Source organism: Talpa occidentalis, unplaced genomic scaffold (assembly GCF_014898055.3).
Source record: "Talpa occidentalis isolate TD23 unplaced genomic scaffold, MPIMG_talOcc4v2.1 talOcc4.3, whole genome shotgun sequence".
NCBI classification, from domain to species: Eukaryota; Metazoa; Chordata; class Mammalia; order Eulipotyphla; family Talpidae; genus Talpa; species Talpa occidentalis.
In genome coordinates this window covers 127,282,142-127,304,303 of record NW_023603184.1, presented here as the reverse complement: position 1 = coordinate 127,304,303, position 22,162 = coordinate 127,282,142, and the positions used below count along the sequence as shown (strand labels likewise).

Sequence of the window (22,162 nt, the reverse complement as noted above, 5' to 3'; positions counted from 1 at the left end):
GGGTCTCCTATTCAGTGCTTGAATGCATGTTTGTTTATTCCAACACAGGCGCTGTTATTCCCAATCCCATTGACTCATTGCTACTGCACATTTAAGTGACCTCCTAGAAGCCTGAGAAGTGCCTTGAGTCTTGCATATCCCAGTCTACACTTATGATCTTCCCTCCAAGCCTGGTCCTCTCCCAACATTTCTCCTCTTGGGGAACAGTACCAGCACTCATGCTGTGGTGTGGGAATTCATTCTTGACATCTGGCATCACTTACCCCCCACACCTCCACATGTGATCCATTATCAAGTTCTGTCAGTTCTTTCCACCATCTTCCTCCATCTCCACTCTCATCACCACCACTCTATGCACCACCAACACCTCTTGCCTGAATGACAGCAATAGCCCTGGAATTGGCTTGCATTCTCCCTGGCCTCCCTCCAATCTAATCACCCTGCAGCTAGAAAAAAAAATTGAAACATAAATCTGGCCACAGCATCCTCTTGTTTAAAACTCATAAGTGGTTTCTAATTAGTGATCAAATGAGTGCAAACATTCTTAACGATGGATGGTTCAACTTCTACGTTCTCCTGCTCTGTCTGTTCCTATACATAGAACCTTCCTTCAAGCTCTCAGTTCCCCGTGCTCTCTCCCATCACCAGGTCTCTGCACTGGAATAGCCTTTATCTTCTCTCTGATCTGCAGGCCATAGTCATACCTCACCTGTTCTCCTAATTTGGTCCAATTTCCCATTGTATTTTCTTGAACCACATCTCTCCTTTTTCATAATGGGCAGTGTTGCAATTTTATGTTTTCTTTGTGACTGCACAATTGCTATTTCCTCCACTAGATTATAAGCTCCACAGTACAGGACTATGTCTCATGTATCCTAAAGGCCTCGAGAATTTATTGAAATAAGTAGATAGTCAGTAAATAGTTGCTGAATGAAGGGATGAGGGGGTGGGATAGATGATTTTTTTCTAACTCACCTATTTAGACTAATAAAGTTGCATAATTTGCTCTGAACAATTCAGGACTGACCTACATTTTTACATGAAATGAATGACCGGAAAAAGGACCAACTAAGGAATTCAAGATGTTGACAAGGTGGTAACATAAGTGACTCATCTCAAACCAATTCACAGAAGGCAGTCATCACATCTTGGCCATCTTTCATGCAGCACATCTGGAAATTACTCATGAAAGCTTGGCTAGAAGCTCTATCTTATATATGGACCTGATTTTGATATTGGACAAAACTATAAGAGGGTATTGCATGGTCCAGACTACACAGCATAAATTGTCAAATTTACCAACATATTGGTGGAAAGTGATCAAGCACTTCATCCCGAATTTACAGAACCAGTTCCAGAAGAACATTGTACTTCTCAAAATAGCTAAACCTCCTTGTTTTCCATCTTAAACCGCTGCTACAATGGCTCTTTCTAGTACCTTGCAAACACTAGGCTGTCAGACACTATCATTTCTGGAAATAGGTCTGCATTTGCCTGAGCCACATGCAATTAGTGGGCAGAAACCTTATCTGAGCAGTCACCACCCTGTCTTCACTTTCAAGTAGTGGCCAAGTTTAAAGGTTACTAACTATGCCCCAGAGCGTATTGTTGGTGGAGAGTGGCCAGTGAGAATTGCCAGGTTCTTACCTATTTAACATGTCATTCCTTGTTCAACCACAAGGGTCAGTTTTGCTGATTGTTGAGTAGGACAGGCACCAACCACTTCTATCTAGGCTTAATTGAAGACTTGGAATATAAGCAAGAATACATTCTGGATGCTGCTCTTTTTGTAACAACCCTTCCCACATTTGTATCACAAATGTTTGCTTTAGTTAGAAATAATGGAGCTGGACCAAGGTGTTTCCTGGCACAATAGCTGAGGTCATGGGGCCTGGGTCACATGAAATTCAGGGCACAGATGGGCTTGTGTGGCACCTTCATGATAATTGACTGCCAAAGCTCTCTTCTCTGGCCTTGAAGCAGCAGAGTCAATAGCAGCCACCCCTCCACAGCTATCTGGCATTTACATCTCAGGCCTGTCCTCTATGGATCTGCCAGGACTACACTGTGAAAGAAGCAACAATACTTCCTTGGCTACAAAACTTGTTGAAGTGGAACCAACTGGTCTGTTTTTCTAAACCACTAGTATAACAAAGAGAGTCTTTAAAAAAAAGCACCATTTAAAAGATATTTCAGTTGGAAGGAAGTGGGTGTTTATATATGCTAAGGGGAACTCTGTGGTCCATGGTTGCTGTTCTTAGGAAATTTGACTGCCTATTAGGGGTTTGTTCATTTTAACATCCTGGAGTTATATACTGCAGTGGTTTAGGGTGAGGTCAGCACAGCCAGCTTCTTTCAGTAAAGGATAGTTATTGAATGCTCCTCTCCCACCGATTTACAGCTCATCTTAACTAGACAACTTGATTGGTAGAGATCCTAGAGGTTTCAGAGGCAGAAAGAGCTGGGAGAAATGCCAAGCCTGCCTTTGTCCCATGTGCAATGTTGGCTATACCACTTTGCATCTCTCAACTCAGTTTCTTCATCTATAAAATAAGAATGATAATATTTATTTCAGGAGTGTTATAAGAAATAAATGGGAGACATATTTAAGGTACCCACAAGATTTTTTGCAGCATAATAATCAACAGATGTTGGTCTTCCTCCTACCTGCCCCCTCATGCTCCATTACACACGTTTCCTCGGAAGGGCCGTGCAGAGCTCAATATGGGTCCTGGGAATCTGGTCTAGCACTTGGGGTATGTCACCTTTGTGCCTACATGACCTTAGGTGGAGCCATTTACATTCCTACTTATGCTCCCAACAGGAATAGAATAATTGTCATAAGGAAAATGTGGACATCATGTTCTTGCTTACAGAAAACTTATCACCATGACAGAAGAATAAAAGTGATAAACTTCAAATTACTGGCACACTGGAAACAATTTGCATGCAGATTTTGGTATACAAAAATGAAAACAAAACCTACAGTTTTTCTCATATTTTATTACTTTTTCACCAGCTGTAATTTTCAACATATTCTATTTTCTGTGACACCCCAAAAGACAATGAACATGGATATGTTTTTACTATGATCTAAGATATCCTTCTTCCCAATTCATGATACTCAAGACAAAAGCTGATGCGTTCCATCCTCTCCCTAACTTGTCAATGTTAGTGACAAGGGTTAGTAAAGAGAAAATAGAAGAACCTTGGAAACCAGAAAGAACTAGTTTGAATTCTGATTCTCACTGGGCCACTTTGAGGATGGATTTTTCTTTGACCAAATGGGCATTGTAACAACCACCACTCAGTTGGATGGTGAGACAGACAATGTATGTAAGACATGGCAAGTGGCAGTTACTCTACACACCTGATGGTGGTCCCCTTAGTTCCTTCATCTTAATGATTCTTAGTTTTATCTGCTTTTCAAATACATGGCACACTGGAAACAATTTGCATGCAGATTTCGGTATACAAAAATGGAAACAAAACCTAATGATTTTATTCCTGATCGTTTCTGCTGAGTAATACCACATATTCATACCCTTGGGGGAGACACTAGTGCTTGTCCAAATATCTATGTTTTAAGATGTTATGACATTAAACAAAGCGCAGGCCTCACAAACACATACAAGTCAGATATGATAACAATTAATATATGTGGTTTACTCAGTGTATCTGCCTGTGGTAGATTGACACAGGATCAAATCTGCATTGGGCACACCCAAAAACTTGGGCCAAGGGACTGTTGCCAATGGCCAGGGAGATATAGAAGATGGATGGAGGAGGTGGGTGCAGAGTGAGGATGCTGCATCCTCTCTCAGCTTGGTCATGGAACTCACCATAGTAATTCTAGTCTAGGGTTTTGGAGGCATGGTGAAAAGATACTACAAAGGGAAAACATCAAGAACAACCAAAGAACATAAGGAATCAAGAGATAAACAATATATTAAGCAGCTGCCTAGGCACAAAATAACCTTCTGCTCTTTTCTTTCGGCTGGAGAAGCAAGAAATAAAGGCTGAAGCACCTTTGAACATGTGCAGGAGGAAAAACATGGAAGTCAGTTTAATGTGTTTCAAGTTCAAGGACATGTCATATTTGGTGCTCTTGATATAGCAGACACATACTCTCCTTTTAAAAAAGAGTATTTAATAAACAAATATGTAGCTTAGAATTTTCTATGGAAAATGAGGGAAGAATGAAAATCTATACAACGTAATATATGTGGTCCATCAAGCTTCAGTTAAAACTCTTTTGGGGACATGAGTACCGTAATGGGTCTTAACATGTTTTAAATCACTAATATTCTAACTAAACTCATAAAGGAGGCCTTCATCTGAATAATTAATATCAAATATTCTAACTGGCATGAAGGATATATTGGCTATGAGGAAATGATGAAAAGTTTGATTAAAATGGACTTTTACTCGAGGAACTAAGTGACATAAAAATGATATGGCAGGAGCATTAACCCCCTGATCTCAGCTGTTTGGCATGAAGGCAGTATTCTGTGCAAGGGCTTTTTACATTTTCAGGAAGTTTGAGTTGACAATGGAGACATCTTAATCTCACAAAGAATTAAATTGCTGCTAATTCATCATTTTGTCCTCTGCAATAAGAATGAGGAGGTGTCGGAGGGGCCAGTCAAAGTAGCTCGGGCAAACTCTACAGGGCAGGGGAAGAAGAGACTAGTTTTGAACATAGGGAGCCCGAGAAGAAAGGAGGAGAAAGTTTAGCTTGATGAGGTAAAAGAGCTTCAATGATTTTTAAAGGCATTGGATTCGGTCATGTGTCATACATGGAAGATAAGATCTAGACAAGGTCATCTCAGCCTTCCTGCAAAGTCAGAGCTCAGTCACAGCCTCGAGGGTTGAAAGGTGGGTTTGCACTGCAGGAAAGGGCTTTTCAGATAAAGCTGTGCCACCAGGACACTTCCCTTCAGAAGAGACTGGCCACCATCACTGTTTCCAGTTGAACATAACAAGTTCCTCTCTGGAACCCTGAGAAGTACTTGTAGCTTCATGGCCTCAAACCCCTTTAGAGCACTCCTGGAGCTGTAGGGAGCAGTGCATACATTCTCAAGAAGCATCTTACTTGACAAACTGACCTTGTGGCCAATCATTAAAACATGGAGACTTTGTCAACTTCTTTAGATCCAAATGGCTGAACTCCTAGACCCCCTGGACACGTGCTCACACACATATATACTTCACGAGTTGCATGCTCAAGTTTTCATTGAACTTATCCAGTCTTTATTTAGATTAGCTTTAAAGACCAGTATTTTGGTAGGTTTGCAAAACTTAGGTGTCATTGCCATCTTCTCAGCAAATGCTATAAAACAACACAAGGGTGGCCAAGGAAAGGTCAATAGCTGTGAGCAGAGTGGAAGGTAACCAGAGGAGAGGATGAGAAATCAGAGGAGGGAGCATCACTAAACAGTGAGGTGAATAACAATCAAGAGGATGCTCACATAATAAGGTAGGTGCTGGGAATATTGCATACTTCAAAGATAACCATGCCCTTGTGACTGAAGCCTTCCTGGGAATGGGCAAAGGCATATGTAGACAAGAAGGCTGAAACCAACAAAATGAATGAACCAAAATGTTAAAGTGGTAGAAGGTTTCTTATGGCATGTTTTCCTGATTGGAAGACAATCATACCCAATACCAATACGCTAGGAACACACCTAGAAAGCAAGTTTATTTTGGGTTCCTAGGAAGCAAGCATAAGCTGTTTGCTCTGTCTAAAGTGCTCTTTCTCCCCCAATCAGGTCTAGTATGTTGCTTGTCATTATACAGCCAAGTGAAAGCTATTTGAAATGTTCAGAGAGATGGCCAGCTCCATTCCCCAAAATATATAATTTCCGTGATATGGGTTAGAGCAACATCAGGGTCGGGTCTGGTACAGCCTAAGCTGGCCTTTGTCCATACCTGTCTCAGGAAAAAGAGTGTCATGAAGCTTTCCAAGATTTCCACCAGAAAATGTATTGTTATCTTTTTTTTTCTGGGTAGATATTTTTCTTAATCTTAAAGAACCAAAGCAGCAATTTGCAGATACTGCTTTTTCTACTCTCAGGAGTGTTCTAACCAAATAGAATTCTCTTTTTGGTAGGCAAAGTATGTTGCTTAATGTTCATCCAGCAATTATGCTTTAAACTGTTCATATTTCAAGGGAAGGACCCTAAGGAATAGCAAAGGAATTGATTTTATGACAGCATTACCGAGACAGTTGAAAGGCATTACCTAACCTATATACTTGTGATGTTCTGTGTCCTATACAAAGATGTATAAGACACAGTCCCTGTCCTCAAAGGCACTTACAATTTAGTGAGACAGGCAAGTAAGCAAATAATACAGGGACTAAGATAATCGCAGAGCTTATATCGCTGAGTTTTACATGAGCAGCTTACCCCCAGCACTAAAATGTACAAACATGAAGCCAGTCTGCCTGGGTTCAAATCTAAGCTCTGCTATTTCTAACTGCTGAACTTGGCCGATTTTACTTAATTTCCCTGTACCTGTTTCTTTGCCTGTGAAATGGGGGGTAATAATAGGATTGTCATTAAGTCACAGGGTTAAGTCAGGAGATGCAAAGCATTTACAAGAGTGCCTGGAGTATTGTAAATGTCCAGTAAGTTAACTATCTAAATGTCTGGACTGCTACTAATTCTAGACATTTTCAAGAAAACTAGGGACTTAGATTGGAAAACAATCAGTCAAGAAAGCTTGGGAGGAATTCTTGCCTAGAACTGACTTACATAAAAACAAATCTGTTCTCATCCGTATACCAATAGGCTTTCAATAAAAGCTATTATATATGGTGCTATGTTAAATCCTGGTGATGGGTAAAAAACATGATAAGTATAAAACAATCTCCCTCATTTTAAGGAATTTATAATCTGATGGAAAGGGGCAGCCAAGAATCATCATGCAATTTTGGGTATTTTCAGAGGCAATGGAAAGATGCCAAACTAAAGTTATGGGCCGCAAACGGGATAGACCTAAAGGAAGGTGACAGAGGGCTTGGGCTCTGGCATGGGGGCTTTGAGGTATGCTTGAGGTAGACAGAAGGATAGGTCAAGCAGGCAATTGTTACTAGGGTCACAAGAAGAGTAAACTAGGAAGGTTAGCAAGGTTTATATTAGAATCATCACCATAGTGATGAGAATTGAATCTGTAGGAATTGAAACAGTTGCTCAGAATCTATAGAAAGAAAAGGATGGAGGGAGGATCAGCTTTAAAAATCAGTGGCATGATCAGAAAAGCCTGCAACAAGAGGCAACAAGGTCAGGGGTGGGATGGAAGTTGGGCTAAGTGTAGGCCATTTAGCCCACAGTAGGAAATGTGGGAACTAGAGGAGGAACGAGGGTTGAGGGGAGGTTTTTATAGTCTCTGAAGGATCAGAGTCAAGTTTATGGTGCAGTCACTGGCTCATCATGATTCCAGAGTTGCATGCTCAGTGCTGCCTGACTCAGAGTCAACAGGAACATCGTAGCAGGGCCTCAGGGAGTCTCCCATTGTGAGCAGTGTGTTGCTCTCACACTCCATCCGTCCTATAAGCCGAGCCTCCCGCTCAGCCTTCCCAGTGTACTGGCATTGGTGTGGTTTCCATTACAGGCAGATCCTAGCTCTGAGCCTAAGTTTTAGTGGATGGGGGCCAGCACCTCTTCTCTAGACCCGAGTCATCCCATCTCCTTTATATGTACCCCCTTCTGTAAGACTCCCTGTTATGGGGCCTCCCTGGTGGCACAGGGGGTTAAGCGTCAGCACTATGAAGCTATCTGCAACTACTGCAGCCGAGTTCGATTCCCAGCCAGGGAGCTACCCACATGGCACAGCAGACCTCTCCTGACTAGCCCGCTGTTCCACTGAATAGTGTATTTCAATCAATTCGCTTGTTCTGCTCCCTACTCTGTCTCTGGTCAATCCTCTCATACCCCACACCTATGGCCTGCACCCCACCTCTTGTATGCATAAATAAATAAATCTTTAAAAAAAAAAAAGACTTGCTGTCTCCCAGCATGTCCTTCAGAACGGCTTTTCACTCACATCATATTGGTATGTGATGTCCTTTTGCCCTTTACCTTTCTCTGGTCATTCTGCAGAGTTGGTTAATTCTCAGTTGTACCCTCAGCTTATCTCTAAGACACTGCAGGACTCCTAGAGAACTGTGTAGCTGAGCAGAATAGCAGGCAGGGGGAGTTACTGCCCAGGGGTTAAAAATACTGCCGAGAAAGGGCTAGTTGATGGTGCATGGATCATGAGAAGCCAGTGACACTAAGTTCTGTTGTATGGGTTTGATTGATTAAAGAAAGGAACATAACTTCCCCAGAGGTAAATTTAAAAAGACCTAACAACATTAAGAAAAACCTTTAAAGTATGTCTGGCAGGCTCTTCACTAAGGATTTTGCTGGTGTTATTGTCTTTAGTGATCATACAAGCATTATTCAGAAGCCCTGATATTATCCCCAATTCACAGATTAGAAAACTGGGCTTGGAACAATTAGGTCACTTGCCTAAGGTCACAAAGGTGATAAGTGACAGAAATGGGGCTATAATTATGGCCTAACTCCAAGTCTGTTCCCTTATCATCTACCCTTGAGAAGCTGGTACTAGTGAAGACAGAGTCTGAGCTGTAGGGAGCAGAAGTTGAGAAGCTAATGTTGAATGTTCCAGGTTGTAAAGGAGAGGAAGTGAGGTCATCTCCGGAGATTGGGCTCAAGGGCCTTAGTCATCTTTGCAGACCTTAACGGGAGTAGAAAAGGGCTGGAATGGCCACCGTGGGATAGTCGAGGGAGTCCACGGCATGACTAAAAGGAACTCTGGACAGCAGCAGAGGCCCAGTGGGGACTGGGTAATGTGAATTTTGTAGTAGAACCAATGAATGCAATTTTATGAGTCTCTCCAGCAACCTTTCACCACCCATGTCCCCAGGACCACAGAAAAGATGGGGAACCTTTTTGCTCACTCCTTAGGTCTCAACACTTGATTACAATCCCGGAAGAGCAACATCATATGCTGATATGCTGAGCCATCTGCAGAGGAGGGATAATGGGATCCCATGGGGGGCAGAGATGGGCCGGGTGGGACTGATTGGGGCCTGAGATAGAAAAGCGGAGACTTCATGAAGGGACTGACAATCAGGAGGCCTGTGACACTGGGATGGGGCCAGGGAGAATTGAAAGGGGCTGAGAGACTGGAGGAAAAAAGATGCTGTTTGCAAAAATACATACATTGATGTTCACACATTACAGCAGCCTAGTAAACAGCCACTTCCCTCCTCACCCAGGCTGAGTAATAATTTATGTCAGGCCAGAAGAAGGCGAAGCTGATTTCATTCTGTTTACTACCAAAGAAAATTGGGGGCTGGACAAGTTGGTAAAACATCAGCTTTGGTAAAAGCCTGGTGTTTGCTAACGAGGTTGTATTACTACCATGCTCTGCTTTCCAAAACAGCACCCTCAGGAGAAAAGAAATAAAGTTATTTTTCTTCCAAGGCAAAAGATTTAACATTGCTTAACAATAACACTTAACATCGCTTAGCCCCTAGCCTTAGGCAACCTCATAACTACCAAGTGCTAGGAACTGTCTCTCCCGAGCTGGCTAGGGCTCCTGTTTTATTTTGTGAAGTGTCATTTAGTCTGGCAGCAAACTGCATGGGCCTACTTTAAGATGACAGAGTTCCAGGAAAGCCTAGCAGGGTGCCCTTTGACCGGGGTTCCTCAGCAACTCCAAGCCCTGGGGGCATTTTCTCCCCAGGTTAGTGGCTCTAAATTTGGGATATAAATCAACATTGTTGAATTTATCTTAAAAACTCTTGTGATGCTCTCACAAACAACATAGGAAACAAAGTGTCAGTTGCACATTAAGTCCCCATATGGCTGGCCACCAACTTCCTATAGATACAATTATTCCTATTTTTTTTAAAGATTTATTTATTTTATACAAGAACTGGGGTATAGGCCAGAGGCGTGGGAAGGTGAGACAATTCACCAGAGACAGAGCAGGGAACAGAACAGGCAGACTGACTGAAATACACTGCTGAGGGGAGCAGCGGGCGAAACAGGAGAGGTCTGCCGCGCCATGCAGGTATCTCCCTGTCTGGCCAGGAATCGAACCCCTGCTGCAGAGACAGTGGACAGCTTCACAGCACTGTGCTCAACCCGCTGCGCCACCGGAGAGGCCCTATTCCTATTTTTAATGAAAAACTTTATAAATATTTTAAAGCTCTCCTGCCTCTGTGACGAAGAGGCATTTGGGTGCCCAGAGGGATGTGCTCTCCTTACTTTCAGCAAAGGGAGGGAGCAGCCGAGCTATGGATTCAATTAAGTGGACAGTGAAATCTCCAGCGTGGGGAAGACTAGGGAACCGGGATAAATGTCATGGGCACACAGAGTCCAATCTGCATTCTCTCTCAGAAGTCAGCAGTGTGTCCTTGCTTCTGCATTCTGCATCTTGTTGGGTAAATATGGACCCCCTCCTCCCACGGACTGGAGCCTGCTAATGGGGGTGCTTTGCATCTCCCTTTTAGATATTGAGATGGGCACTCGTGTTTCAGGTGCTCCATTTCAAATGCAGTGCCAGGGGTGTCTCATGCATTTGTCTGAGTCCTGTTTACTCTCCATCGTGGCTACTTCTGGTTGCCAGGTAGCCGCGGAGGTCTGTTTGCACGTGCAGCTAATCACGCCTATTGTGTGTGTGTGTGAGTGGACTGTGTCAAAACTGGGTTCAGTCTGAGATGCTTCCCTTTCAGCTACAGCTATATTTTCGGGCCTGGCAAGATTTTGTTAGTGTGTACATTGTGATGATGGCCTCAGAGCCACAAAAGCATAAACTATTGCCTTTATCAGAAACCCCCTCCCCAGAGCTCACCGTGGACGTGGGGAGACGGGTGTGGTTCGAACCAGCCACGGTTGAGCTTTTCAGGGCTTATTAGAAAAATAAATAGGGGTTGGAAAGTCAGAGGACATGATGCTAAAAATTACTAATCTCAGCACTCATTGTACTGTCATAAAAAGTGGATTTGCTGCCCATTGACGAGGCAGTAGATTTCTGAAGATGGATTGACACTGAGGATGTGTCTTCGAACACCATAGTCCCATATTCTCAGGGCCTGATACACAACAGATGATCAATAGATATATGGGGAATAAATGAATGAGTGAAGTTTATAGGATCTTAAATGTTATTTCCATGCTTTTGATTTTTTTGATTTGTATAAAAAACTCCATTTCCGCAGCCTGACTACAAGTTGGCCGGGATGACGTTCAACTATTTCCAGTTTCCTTTCTTCCCCCTTTCGTAAGACCATACTACTTTCCATCTGCCTTAACCACAATTCCCATACTCTTCAACACTGAAAGCCAGAAATTTTATATTTAAAACAAATTTTGGAGACGACTTCCATTTTTCAAAATGAAAACAAAATACGAAGCCAGGGAAAAACAGGGAGAGGAAAGAAATCAAGGATGAGAAAAAACTATGAGAAAACATATAAAAAAAGAAAACAGGGAGCTAAATAAAATACAGTTGTCTAGAAGTTTTTGCAATACTGTGTTCTGTGTATCCTGCCCAATCAGTGTTAAAAACTGGTTCTTTTCCACATTGGAGATTTTATGACTTTTGAAAATCAATATACTATTTAGAAGAGCAGATGGTCACTTAGGCTACGCCTGTTGTAAAATTCAGGACGTTGTTTTTGTAAATTCACATGCAGATGTATAGAAGCAGGCAAGTCAATACCTCCAGCTCAGAGTTAGCACCACAACAACTCAGCTTTGATGATAAACAACTCAGCTTCACTTAGGATCCTTCCCACACTTTTTAACTTTTTAGAAGAAGACATTCCGTAACATTTCAGTTTTCTGGCTGGCATTAACCTTTCTTTGTTTTGCTTTGTTTTGAACGCACTAATTCTCACACCCTCAGCTCATCTCAACTCATTTAATTCCCAGAGTAACTGCACTGTATGTAATCTTGGAAAGGTTTCCTCTTTGTCATGCGCTACTGATAGACAAAAATTATTCTTCATCTCACAGATAAGAGCACAAACCTTTGAGAATTGTATCTCATGTTCAGGGGTGTCTAGTTACAACATAAGTGGATCATGTTAGGCCAGAGTTGCCAAGTGAACTTTTCCCACACAAGTCTTTTTCTCCTCCACTGTGTCTGTACCTCTCAGCAATATGTTTGTTGCCCAGAGCACATGGCCAGATTCTAAATCAAGCAAAGAACACCTTCCCAGGTTCACATTTCTCTTCTGCTTTTTAACACCCACATGAAGTTCCAAGGTTAAGGTTGGCTCCCCTTTCTCGTGGGTAACTCCTAGGACAGAGGATTTACTATTTTATTGTCTCTAAGCTTGGTGTAAGATGTTCAATACCATTTTTATAGCAATGGCTTAGGATTTCCATTCAGTATCCAATATTCTTGCTGACATGTTCAATTGCAATGATATACTATTTTCTTCCCCTAAAAAAAAATCACCCACAAGTGTTTCAATTATTAGCACAGTTGTGAAGATGGCACTAGGGTTGCAACAGATGGCAGTGAGGCAAAATTATAACATATTCCCTATCTCAAAGCCAGATTTCTATTTCATGTAGATTTCTCTAAAGACTTCATTTGCAGGCGCGCTAAGGTGGGAGACCACTCAGTGATGTACCTGGGTAAGGACGCGTACTGCCTCTCCATCCCCTCAAAGCGGAGGGTGTGTGCGTTCCCGTCTGGACCCTTTCCAGGCACCTGTGGAGAGAAAAGTAATTAGAGATGAAGATCCATTATACACCCTGGTTACTGACAATGCATCTCAAAATTATAATCAGTGCACAAATGCTGCTGCTGCCTGCCAAAAATCAACCACAGAAAAGCAAGTGAGAACTCAGTTTCGCCCTAGGAATCGGTGATCAAGCCACAAACATGGCATCGAACAACAAAGTCACTTCTTTCAGAAAAGGGTCATTGTCAAGCTGACTTCTTCCTGTCACCATGCCATGTGGTGAGACCAATTTTTTTTTTCTTTTTAGATAGGCTGTCATTTTTAGGCCTGGTGTAGACTCACAGAAACACTGAGAAGATAGTGCAGAGAGTTCCCCTAAAGCCAAACCCAGTTTCCTATTACTAATGTTTTACAGTCTCGTGGTACATTTCTCACAATTAGTGAATCAACATGGATGTGTTATTGTTAACTGATGTCTATCCATAGTTTATTTATATTTTCACCTACTTTTACTCTGTCCCAGGGTCCATGTTACACTTAGTCAAAAGTCACCTTAGACTCCTCTTAGCTGTAACAAGGACTGAATTTTTTCTTAAGATTTATTTATTTATGCATAGAAGAGCTGGGGTACAGGCCAGAGATGTGGGGGGTGAGAGGATTCACCAGAGACAGAGTGGGGAACAGAACAGGCAGATTGACTGAAATACACTGCTGAGGGGAGCAGCGGGTGAGACCAGAGAGGTCTGCCGCACTGTGTGGGTCTCTCCCTGGCCGGCCAGGGATTGAACTCATGCTGCAGAGGCTGTGGATTACTTCATAGTGTGGTGCCTAACACTTTGCGCCACCAGGGAGGCCCAAGGACCATACTTTTTAAAGTTCCTTTTTCATGAAAACTTATTTAACTTACTGGGCTCAGTGACAACTAATCCTTTACTTCACAGCTCCCATGAAGCCTTGCCTCACCTGAACCTCAGGTCCCAACCCGCCCTTATGAATGACTCCAGGCAAGTGATGGGCTATCTGCTATCTACTGGATGTACTTTGTACTTATTGTGTTTGCCTCTGTTCAGATCCCTTTCAACAGCTGCTGAAGTTCTGAAGGGCAGTGACTGACCCAGAAGGTTCTCAATAAAGTGTGTTAGGTCCATGAATGTACAGATTATACATCTCGCTTTTCTCTATCTACCTTACACACTGATCAATAAGACGGACACACACAGGTATTAAAAAGTACTTGCTGATGGATGGATTCCTCATCTATTCATATCAACACATGTGACTGTGGCTTATTCATGGGTTTGCTTTCGTGCTGCAAAAGCCCTCATGTGATGGACACGAGGAGGGACGAGTAGAAGCCTGGACTGCCACAATGAAGGGCAGGGGGAATTTGCTGGTAAACACAGGAAGTGACAGTGTCAAGGTTATTAGAGGAAATTTTTCTAGGTAGTTCTCAATTCGGATGTTTTCTTGCTGCCTAAATCCCAGCTCTCTACAAAACCACCAGCATGGGATGGGATGTGTAGGGAACGTTTGTTGGGGGAGGTTTTGCAGAGAAAGTATACACAGGTGTTTGCAGTAAGAAAGACTACTCCTGAGATGGAATTATCACAGGAAACCCTTCAGAGTTTGTCTTGTAAAACCTCTTAACATTTCAGCAATACATGGATCGAAAGTGGCTGGTGATTTTCTGAAAAGACAATAACCCATTAAACTATCTTGGTAGGATGAAGATTGCACATACAAACTTGGAAGCAACCACAGAGAGACTGAGAATTCTCTGCATTAACAGAAATATCCTAAAAGAAACTTATATAATGTTATGCCATGATACATCAATAAAAATTTTAAAAAGATATATCTCGTATTCTAGTTATGGTCAAGTCAAGCTTGTAAATCAGCAAAGACAGTTCAGCGTGATATGCACAGAATGCTGGCTCCCATGATCAGCAGAATATGGAGGGGGCACCATTCACAGCTCTTGGGGCTCTGGGGTCCTAAGGTGGATGGTGCTAGAACTGACCCTTGAAGGGACAGCAGCCATTAATTTGACCCAGGGAAATAGTTCCAGGGGAAGAACAGTAGGAAGGGTGGAAGTAGGATATTGGGTGACAGTGTTAGGAACCTAACAGAAGTGGTTATGCAGAGGGTGTTCCAGGGAAGTCATGATAGGTAGGGGTAGAGGTTTTGTTTTTCAGTTTAGTAGAATTCATCAGTGACCACATCTGGGCCCCAGTGCTCCCCACATGTCTCAGTATAGGTTTTCTTTGTTGGAATATTTTAAAATATGTGTTTAATTTATGTGATCTATAGAACTCTTCATGCTCCTGATTTCTCTTTCAGTCATACGTGGTAGTTTGTGTTTTCAAGGCACTTGCCTAAGTGATTATTTTTTTTTAAATTGGGGTAATATTGGCTTACAATACTGTAGGGGATTTAGGGGTACAGGTTCACGCCTATTTAAGTATATGTTATCTCACTACATCCAATACCAAAGCCCCAATAATCCTGCACCATAGTCCACTAGGCCCCTTCTTCCCTTGATCCCTTCTTCTTACCCTCCCTTTCTAGTAGCCTCACCTCTGTATTCAGATTTTTAGGGTTGGTTTGTTTTGGTTTAGTTTTGTCTGTTGCTTTGTTTTTTTATTTTCCATGTATAAATGAAACCATCTGGCATTTGTCTTTCTTCTTTTGATTTATTTCACTTAGCATAATCCCCTCCAGTTCCATTCGTGTTGTTACAAAGAGTAAAATTTCATCTTTTAAAAATTATTTTATTGAAATTATTCAATGTTGGAGAATAACATTGTTTGTAATATTTCCTGATTAGCCTTTAAATATTTGTAGCATTTATAGTGTTTCTTTTTTCATTTATTCATATTGGAATTTTGGGACTTTTTGTTTTTCTTAGTCTGACTAAAGACTTATTATTTTATATATTTTTCTCAGAGAGACAGTTTTTAATGTGAATTGTTTAAAATGAACAAAGAAAGAATGATGTAGAATAATGTATAACCCAATACCAGCCAAGATGGTACCAGTGGTCACACAGACGACACCTGCAGGTGTTAGAAAAAATGGCATGGAGGTCGCAGAACATGGGCGAGGCTGCAAAAGCTGGGTGGCATGCTAGTACTTAAAAAAGCATTCTGTCCCCAATAGTGTATATAGTTATGTGCACTACTATTAATGTTGCAGCATCCTAAATGCAGTCATTCAGTTAGAGAATTGCTGAGCACCTACTGTATCCTAAAGTTTACTAGGCACTCTATTTGCAACTATGAGCAGGGGCTGGATTTCATTGCTTTGAATACAGAGGAGACAGGTCTGCAAACAATCACAGTACAATGAAATCACTGCTAGAGGGTCAGTCTGAGGGAGGAGGCACTGGGATCCTGAAGGAAGAGGTACCAAAATCACCTGGGTGAGCTGAAGACAGCTTCAGCTGGGTATTGAAGCTTCATCTAAGTTTGAATATGAATGGGTTTTTTAAAGAAGAGATGAGTATAGGGGTAGCAGGAGGGGGCATTCTAAGTACAGAGAGCAAAAGTAAAACAACGCAGAGGCATAAAAAAGCACTGTGTTTTCAGAGAATGTTAATATTATGGCAAAGGGCGAAGCAGAGGCTCTGAAGGAAAGGTTATCAGTAGCAGTAGCAACTATACTTGTGGTGCTGCCAAGAAGGTTAGAACTGTAACTTCATGACTACAACTTTGCATAAATAGAGCAATTTTAGGTTCATAGTAAAATTGAGAGGAAGGTTCAGAGAGTTCCCATATGTTCCCTGTTCCTACACATGCGTAGCCTCCCTCACTCACAATATCCTCACCAGGGTGCTATATCTGTTACAACTGATGAACCTGCATTGACACATCATTATCACCCAAAGTTTACACTAGGGTTCACTTTGGTGTTGTGCATCTTTTGGGTTTGCATAAGTATCCATCATGATTGTCTCATAAGGAATTTTTTCTTTGCCCTAAAACTCTTCAGTGCCCTATCACTAATCTTTTTAATGACTCTATAGTTTTGATTTTTCCAAAATGCCATCTTGTTGGAATCATACAACATGTACTCTTTTTATGTTGGCTTCTATCACTTAGTGATATGCATATAAGTCTCCTCCATGTCTTAACAGCTTATTTCTTTTTTGCTCTGAATAATATTCTGTTTGTCTGGAGTAGAATAGTTTATTTATCCATTCACCTACTAAAGGACATCTTGGTGCTTCCAAGTTTGGGCAATTTTGAATAAAGTTGCTATAAATACCCCTGTGCAGGTTTTTGTGTGTACATAAGTTTTCAACTCCTTTGGATAAATACCAAGGAGTGCCCTTGCTGGATCATATGGTGAAAATATATTTAATGTGATCAAGAAACTGCCAAGCTATCTTCCAAATTGTTTGCAACATGTTGCATTTCCACCAGCAATGAATGAGATTTATTGTTCCACATTCTTATTCTCACCAGCATTTATTTGGTTAGTATTCCAGATTTTGGCCATTCTAATGGGTGATGAGTAGTATTTTATTGTTTCAATTTTCATTTCCCTGATGATATATCATGAGAAATATTTTTCCACATGCTTGTTTGCCACCTATATGTTTTCTTCAGGGAGGTGTCTGTTAAGGTCTTTGAACCGTATTTTAATTGGGTTGATTATTCTCTTATTGTGGGATTTTAATAGTTCTTTGTATATTTTGGACAGCAGCTCTTTATCAATTATATTTTCAGGCAAATATTTTCTCCCAGCCTGTGATTTTCTTTTCATTTTCTTGACATTGGTTTTTGCAAAGCAAACATTTTTAATTTTAGTGATGTCCAGCTTATCAATTATTTCTTTCATGGATCATGCCTTTCATGTCATAACTAAAATGTCACTGTCAAACCCAAAGTCCTTTAGATATCTTTGCTATCTTCTAGGAATTTTAGTGTATTACATTTGACAGACAGTTGGTCCATTTTTAGTTAATTTTAGCAATAGATATAAGGTCTTTGTAAAGATTTATCTTTTTTTTTTAAGATTTATTTATTTATTATTTTATTTATTTATTTATACAAGCACTGGGTATAGTCAGAAGTGCGGGAGGGTGAGAGAATTCACCAGAGCCAGAGCGGGGAGCAGAGCAGGCAGAAGGACTGAAGTACACTGCTGAGGGGAGCAGCGGGTGGCAGGAGAGGTCTGCGCGCCATGCGGGACCCTCCTCTGGTGGCCGGGGAGCAGCCAGGGATCAAACCCACGCTACAGAGGCTGCAGGCAGCTTTGCAACCCAGCGCTCAACCGCTGCGCCACCAGGGAGGCCCAAGATTTATCTTTTTTTTTTTTTGGCATATGGATATCCTATTGTTCCAGCACCATTTGCTGAAGAGGCTACCCCCTTGATCTTTGCATTGCCTTTGCACCTTTGTCAAAAATCAGTTGACTATTGGGTTTATTATTGGGCTCTCTATTCAGTTCCATTCATCTAGTCTTTCACCAATAACAAGTAATACTTGATTACTGTAGCTTTATAGTAAGTCTTGAAGAGAGATAGATAGTATCAGTTGTCCAATTTTATTCTTCTCTTCAATATTGTGCTCATTATTCTGGTCCTTTTGCCCAGCCATATATACCTTAGATCAATATGTTGAGATATACAAACTAATTTACTGGGAGTGCAAGGATATTAAAAATAAATTTACTTGAATCTATAGTTCAAGTTGGGAAGCTCTGACATGTTGACAACATTGAATCTTTCTGTCCCTGAATATAGACTACTTCTCCACTTACTTAGTTATTCTTTGATCACTACTACAATTTAACATTTACTTAGTGCATCAAACACAAGGTTAAATGTTTTGTTTATATTATCCTATTCAGTGCTCACAATAACCCCAGTAGTTGCCCCATTTTGCAGACAAAAATAAAATTCAGCAGTCACCCAAGATCACAGTTAGTAGATGGCAAATCTGAAACTAGGATGAGGTCTGTCTGACCCAAGAGTCAAAATCTGGAGACAGACATGGACCAGGTCATGGAGGAGTTCATATATTTTACCCTCAGGTGATGGTGATGTCATTGAGATGTACTACTCAATAAGTGACAGGACACGTTTACAGGTTAGAGAGATTATTCTTGCCATAGTATGGAGGTTCTTGTGACAGTCTGAAACAGAGATGATAAAGGTCTAAATAGGGAATATTCAAAAGGATGGAAACAACGTTATGACATAAGGATGTTCAGGAGGTATGTTCAGCAGGACTGACTGAGGATTAATGGGAAGGATGTGTCTAGAATAATGCCAAACTTCCTGAGCTTTAGTTGGGACATCTGATGAAGATGTCTGATAAGTAATAGAGTATAAAAGTTTGCAACTGAGAAATCTGGACCTGAAATATAGATTTGGGGAAAATACAGCCTAAAGATGGTTCTTGAAACCTTGAAAAAAATTAGAATGCCCAGCAAGAGTCTGTAGAGACAGAATAGAAGAAAAGACATGCAATGGAAATCGAGAAGAACACCACTAATAATCAGATATTTTATTACTTAAAGAACAGATAACTACTGAACTCAGGAGAAAGTCTGAGGAAAAGTTTAGTAGAAAAGGTCGAGAAGAGAACTAGAGAGAATGTTACCATAGAAATCAAAAGAAATAATTCCATTAATGAGGGGATGGTCAACTGTGTCAAAAATAGTCAAGAATTTCAGTAAGACAAGGCTTGGGGTGTGAATGTTACCCTGGAGTGTTTTCCCAAAACTTCCTTTTTGTAGAGGGACACCCTGAACTTTAGAGGTTGAAAATCTAAAAACTACCTTTCCCAGAATTCCCTTTTCAGTCAACATACTGGGTATATTCAAGTTAGATCATAACACTGAGAAATGGAATTGAGGCAGGGGCTACACTTCCGGCAACAATGACAAAGGTGTGGCAGTGTTAGTAGATGTATGATTACTACTTTCTGGAGCTGCTGTGTAAGATTTTAGAGCTAGCTTTGGGACTGGTAACACTAGAATTGGCTTATTGATAATGGCACCTTCTTAATCACAGTGGCTGCTGATATGGGTTCTATTGTGTGTCTCTGAAGTCAAAACTTTCCTTATAGAAGTGGCAGCTGCTCTGTTGGTAGCCTGGTTCTGTGTCGTGGCTTGGGAGATCATTCCCATATGCCTATCCAAGGGTTTGTTTCCTTAGTCTTCCTCATGATTATGTGAGCCCATGAATATAATGAATTTGTTCCTGCTTAAACTAGCTAGCGAAGATACTGTTTTCTGCAACCAAACAGTGACTTGGAATTGGCATTGCAGTGGTGATTGGTGCTTCATTGAGAGTGATTTCAGTGGACTGACGGGGAGAGAAAGCCAGACTTTATGGTCTTGGAAATTTTATAGTTTTCTAGTAAACAAATAGCTACTGGGTTACACTGTCTAATGCTATCTTGCTCAGAAAATGAGATTAATATTCTCAAATGTCTCCTACGTAGAGTGCATGTTAAGTGTCATAAGACATAGAACTGAGAAAAAGTCCTTTCCCTCAGGGACACACTGTTAGTTTAGTTAATGGAAATGATGGGGCTAAATTTGTATTCTATTATTAGAAGTACAGATAATCTTAATGATTATTGTGGGAAGCCACCCAGAGATGACCTCTGTTAAGAATTATAAATATATACATGTTTTAATGGGATAGAGATTTTTGCCAACTATTTATTACTGGCATTTCCCTGTGTGACTAGATCCATTTTACAAACATGAATTTTAATGTCTATATAATATACTATTTATGGGTAAACCATAATCTGTCTAATCTCCACCTACCATTTTATCAATTTGTAATATTACACTCAGAAATGGTGACACTATAGATTATTGTGTTGGGTACAAAGAGCCTTGTAAACAGTAAACTGAGGGTAGTAAACTGCAAATAGAGAGAAGACAAAGTAATTATAAGCTGCATTTAGTTCCTAGAAAGTCAGGGCACTTCAGGAGGGAGTGAGGTGAGGGGAGAGAAAACAGAAACAGGCATTTATAAGCTCACTTCCCAGTTTCACTGTGCCCAGTAAGTTTCAGAATCGTTCTTGTTTGAAGAACTCCTTATTAGGTAATTTCCCTCATCTCTCTCTCTCTCTCTCTCTCTCTCTCTCTCTCTCTCTCTCTCTCACACACACACACACACACACACAAGGTCAGAGGCTTTGATCCAATTAATTTTTTTTAATTAATTTTTTTTTAAAAGAAGCCCTTTATTTCACTTGGTATCACCCAGATTTGTTTGTTTTTTCCTTAATACAATGACCTAAATATACACCTAATAGAAATAATCCTGACTTAAACCATCACAGTCTTTTCCATAACAATACAATGTTAGAATTTATGCTTGGATTTGGGGCATACTTGTCCTTTTCTGTGCAGGAAGTTTATACAGTTCAGGAAGTGAAACTTGAGAGAGTTTCACAAGTTCACACCTGGGTGTGCCTTACACATGGCGATCCTCTTTGGCTGGATTATGACAGTCTCTGACAGCCTATCAGGAGGGCTTAGTATTCAGGGGGAATGTTGAATTAAGATGCTTTTAGTCCACAGGAGTTCTCCCAATTTCATTCACTCAATGCCTGCTGCTGGCTGGGGTGTTAAGAGCCTTGTTAAAATAAAGCTATTAGTCTTTTCTCTACAAAAGTAAGGAGCTTGCTGCTATGTTCAGGGTTCCTTAAATTAGCATGTATTTCTAGCCTGGCATTGCTAGAGTCAGCAGTTTCATAAAGCAATATACTAAAGAGGCCACTTAACTCCCCTATTTCCCCCATTTGTAGATTAATGGCCGAGGGGAAGATTTAATGCCCTTTCAAACATTTTTTAACAATTCAAAAAATAAAAAATAATAAATCACACAAGATTTTCTGCAAATGTTTGATCATAAAAACAAAAACAATTCAAAATTAACATGTTTTCCAGCTCTTACAGGTTAGGACACATTTTTGCCACTGTTATGATTTATGGCCCATAAGTCAATTCTCCTGAGGAAATTTAAAAGCTGCTGTGATGGAAAGACTGTGCAAAGTCGCAATGCAGCTTATTCACCTATATATAACATCCTCATTTACAAATATGTCTTACTCAGATCCATTACAAAAAAATGAGTTTCATGCTGCCAGACACATCATAAGATTAAGATGCAAGATGTAAAAATTTAGATGCCATTTTAGGAAATATGCCTTTCATTTCAAGTTGGTATCATGACAGATATTTTTGAGCAGTTTCCAAAAGTTTTCTTTTAATTACATTGCTTTTACCTAGCTATAGTTTTGACTGGAAGAGTTTTAAAGGAATCAATCCAATGAAAATATTTATAATGTTATGAATGTAGCTTTGTGTATCTTCTGATATTAAAACACTGCTAAAATGCTACATGTTTGGAGGAAAACTAATGATATTCAATTTAAACAAAAGAAACTAATCAAAATAGGTTGTTTA

The 22,162-nt window shown here is 40.7% G+C and overlaps 1 protein-coding gene across 1 annotated transcript in view; it reads right to left on the bottom strand.

Moving 5' to 3' along the window:
• PARD3B (par-3 family cell polarity regulator beta) overlaps positions 1-22,162 on the bottom strand; it is an 882,400-nt gene that overhangs the window by 41,895 nt on the left and 818,343 nt on the right. Inside the window, 1 exon segment of the mRNA XM_054700017.1 lies at positions 12,665-12,744. Coding sequence (XP_054555992.1) covers positions 12,665-12,744 — 80 coding nt within the window.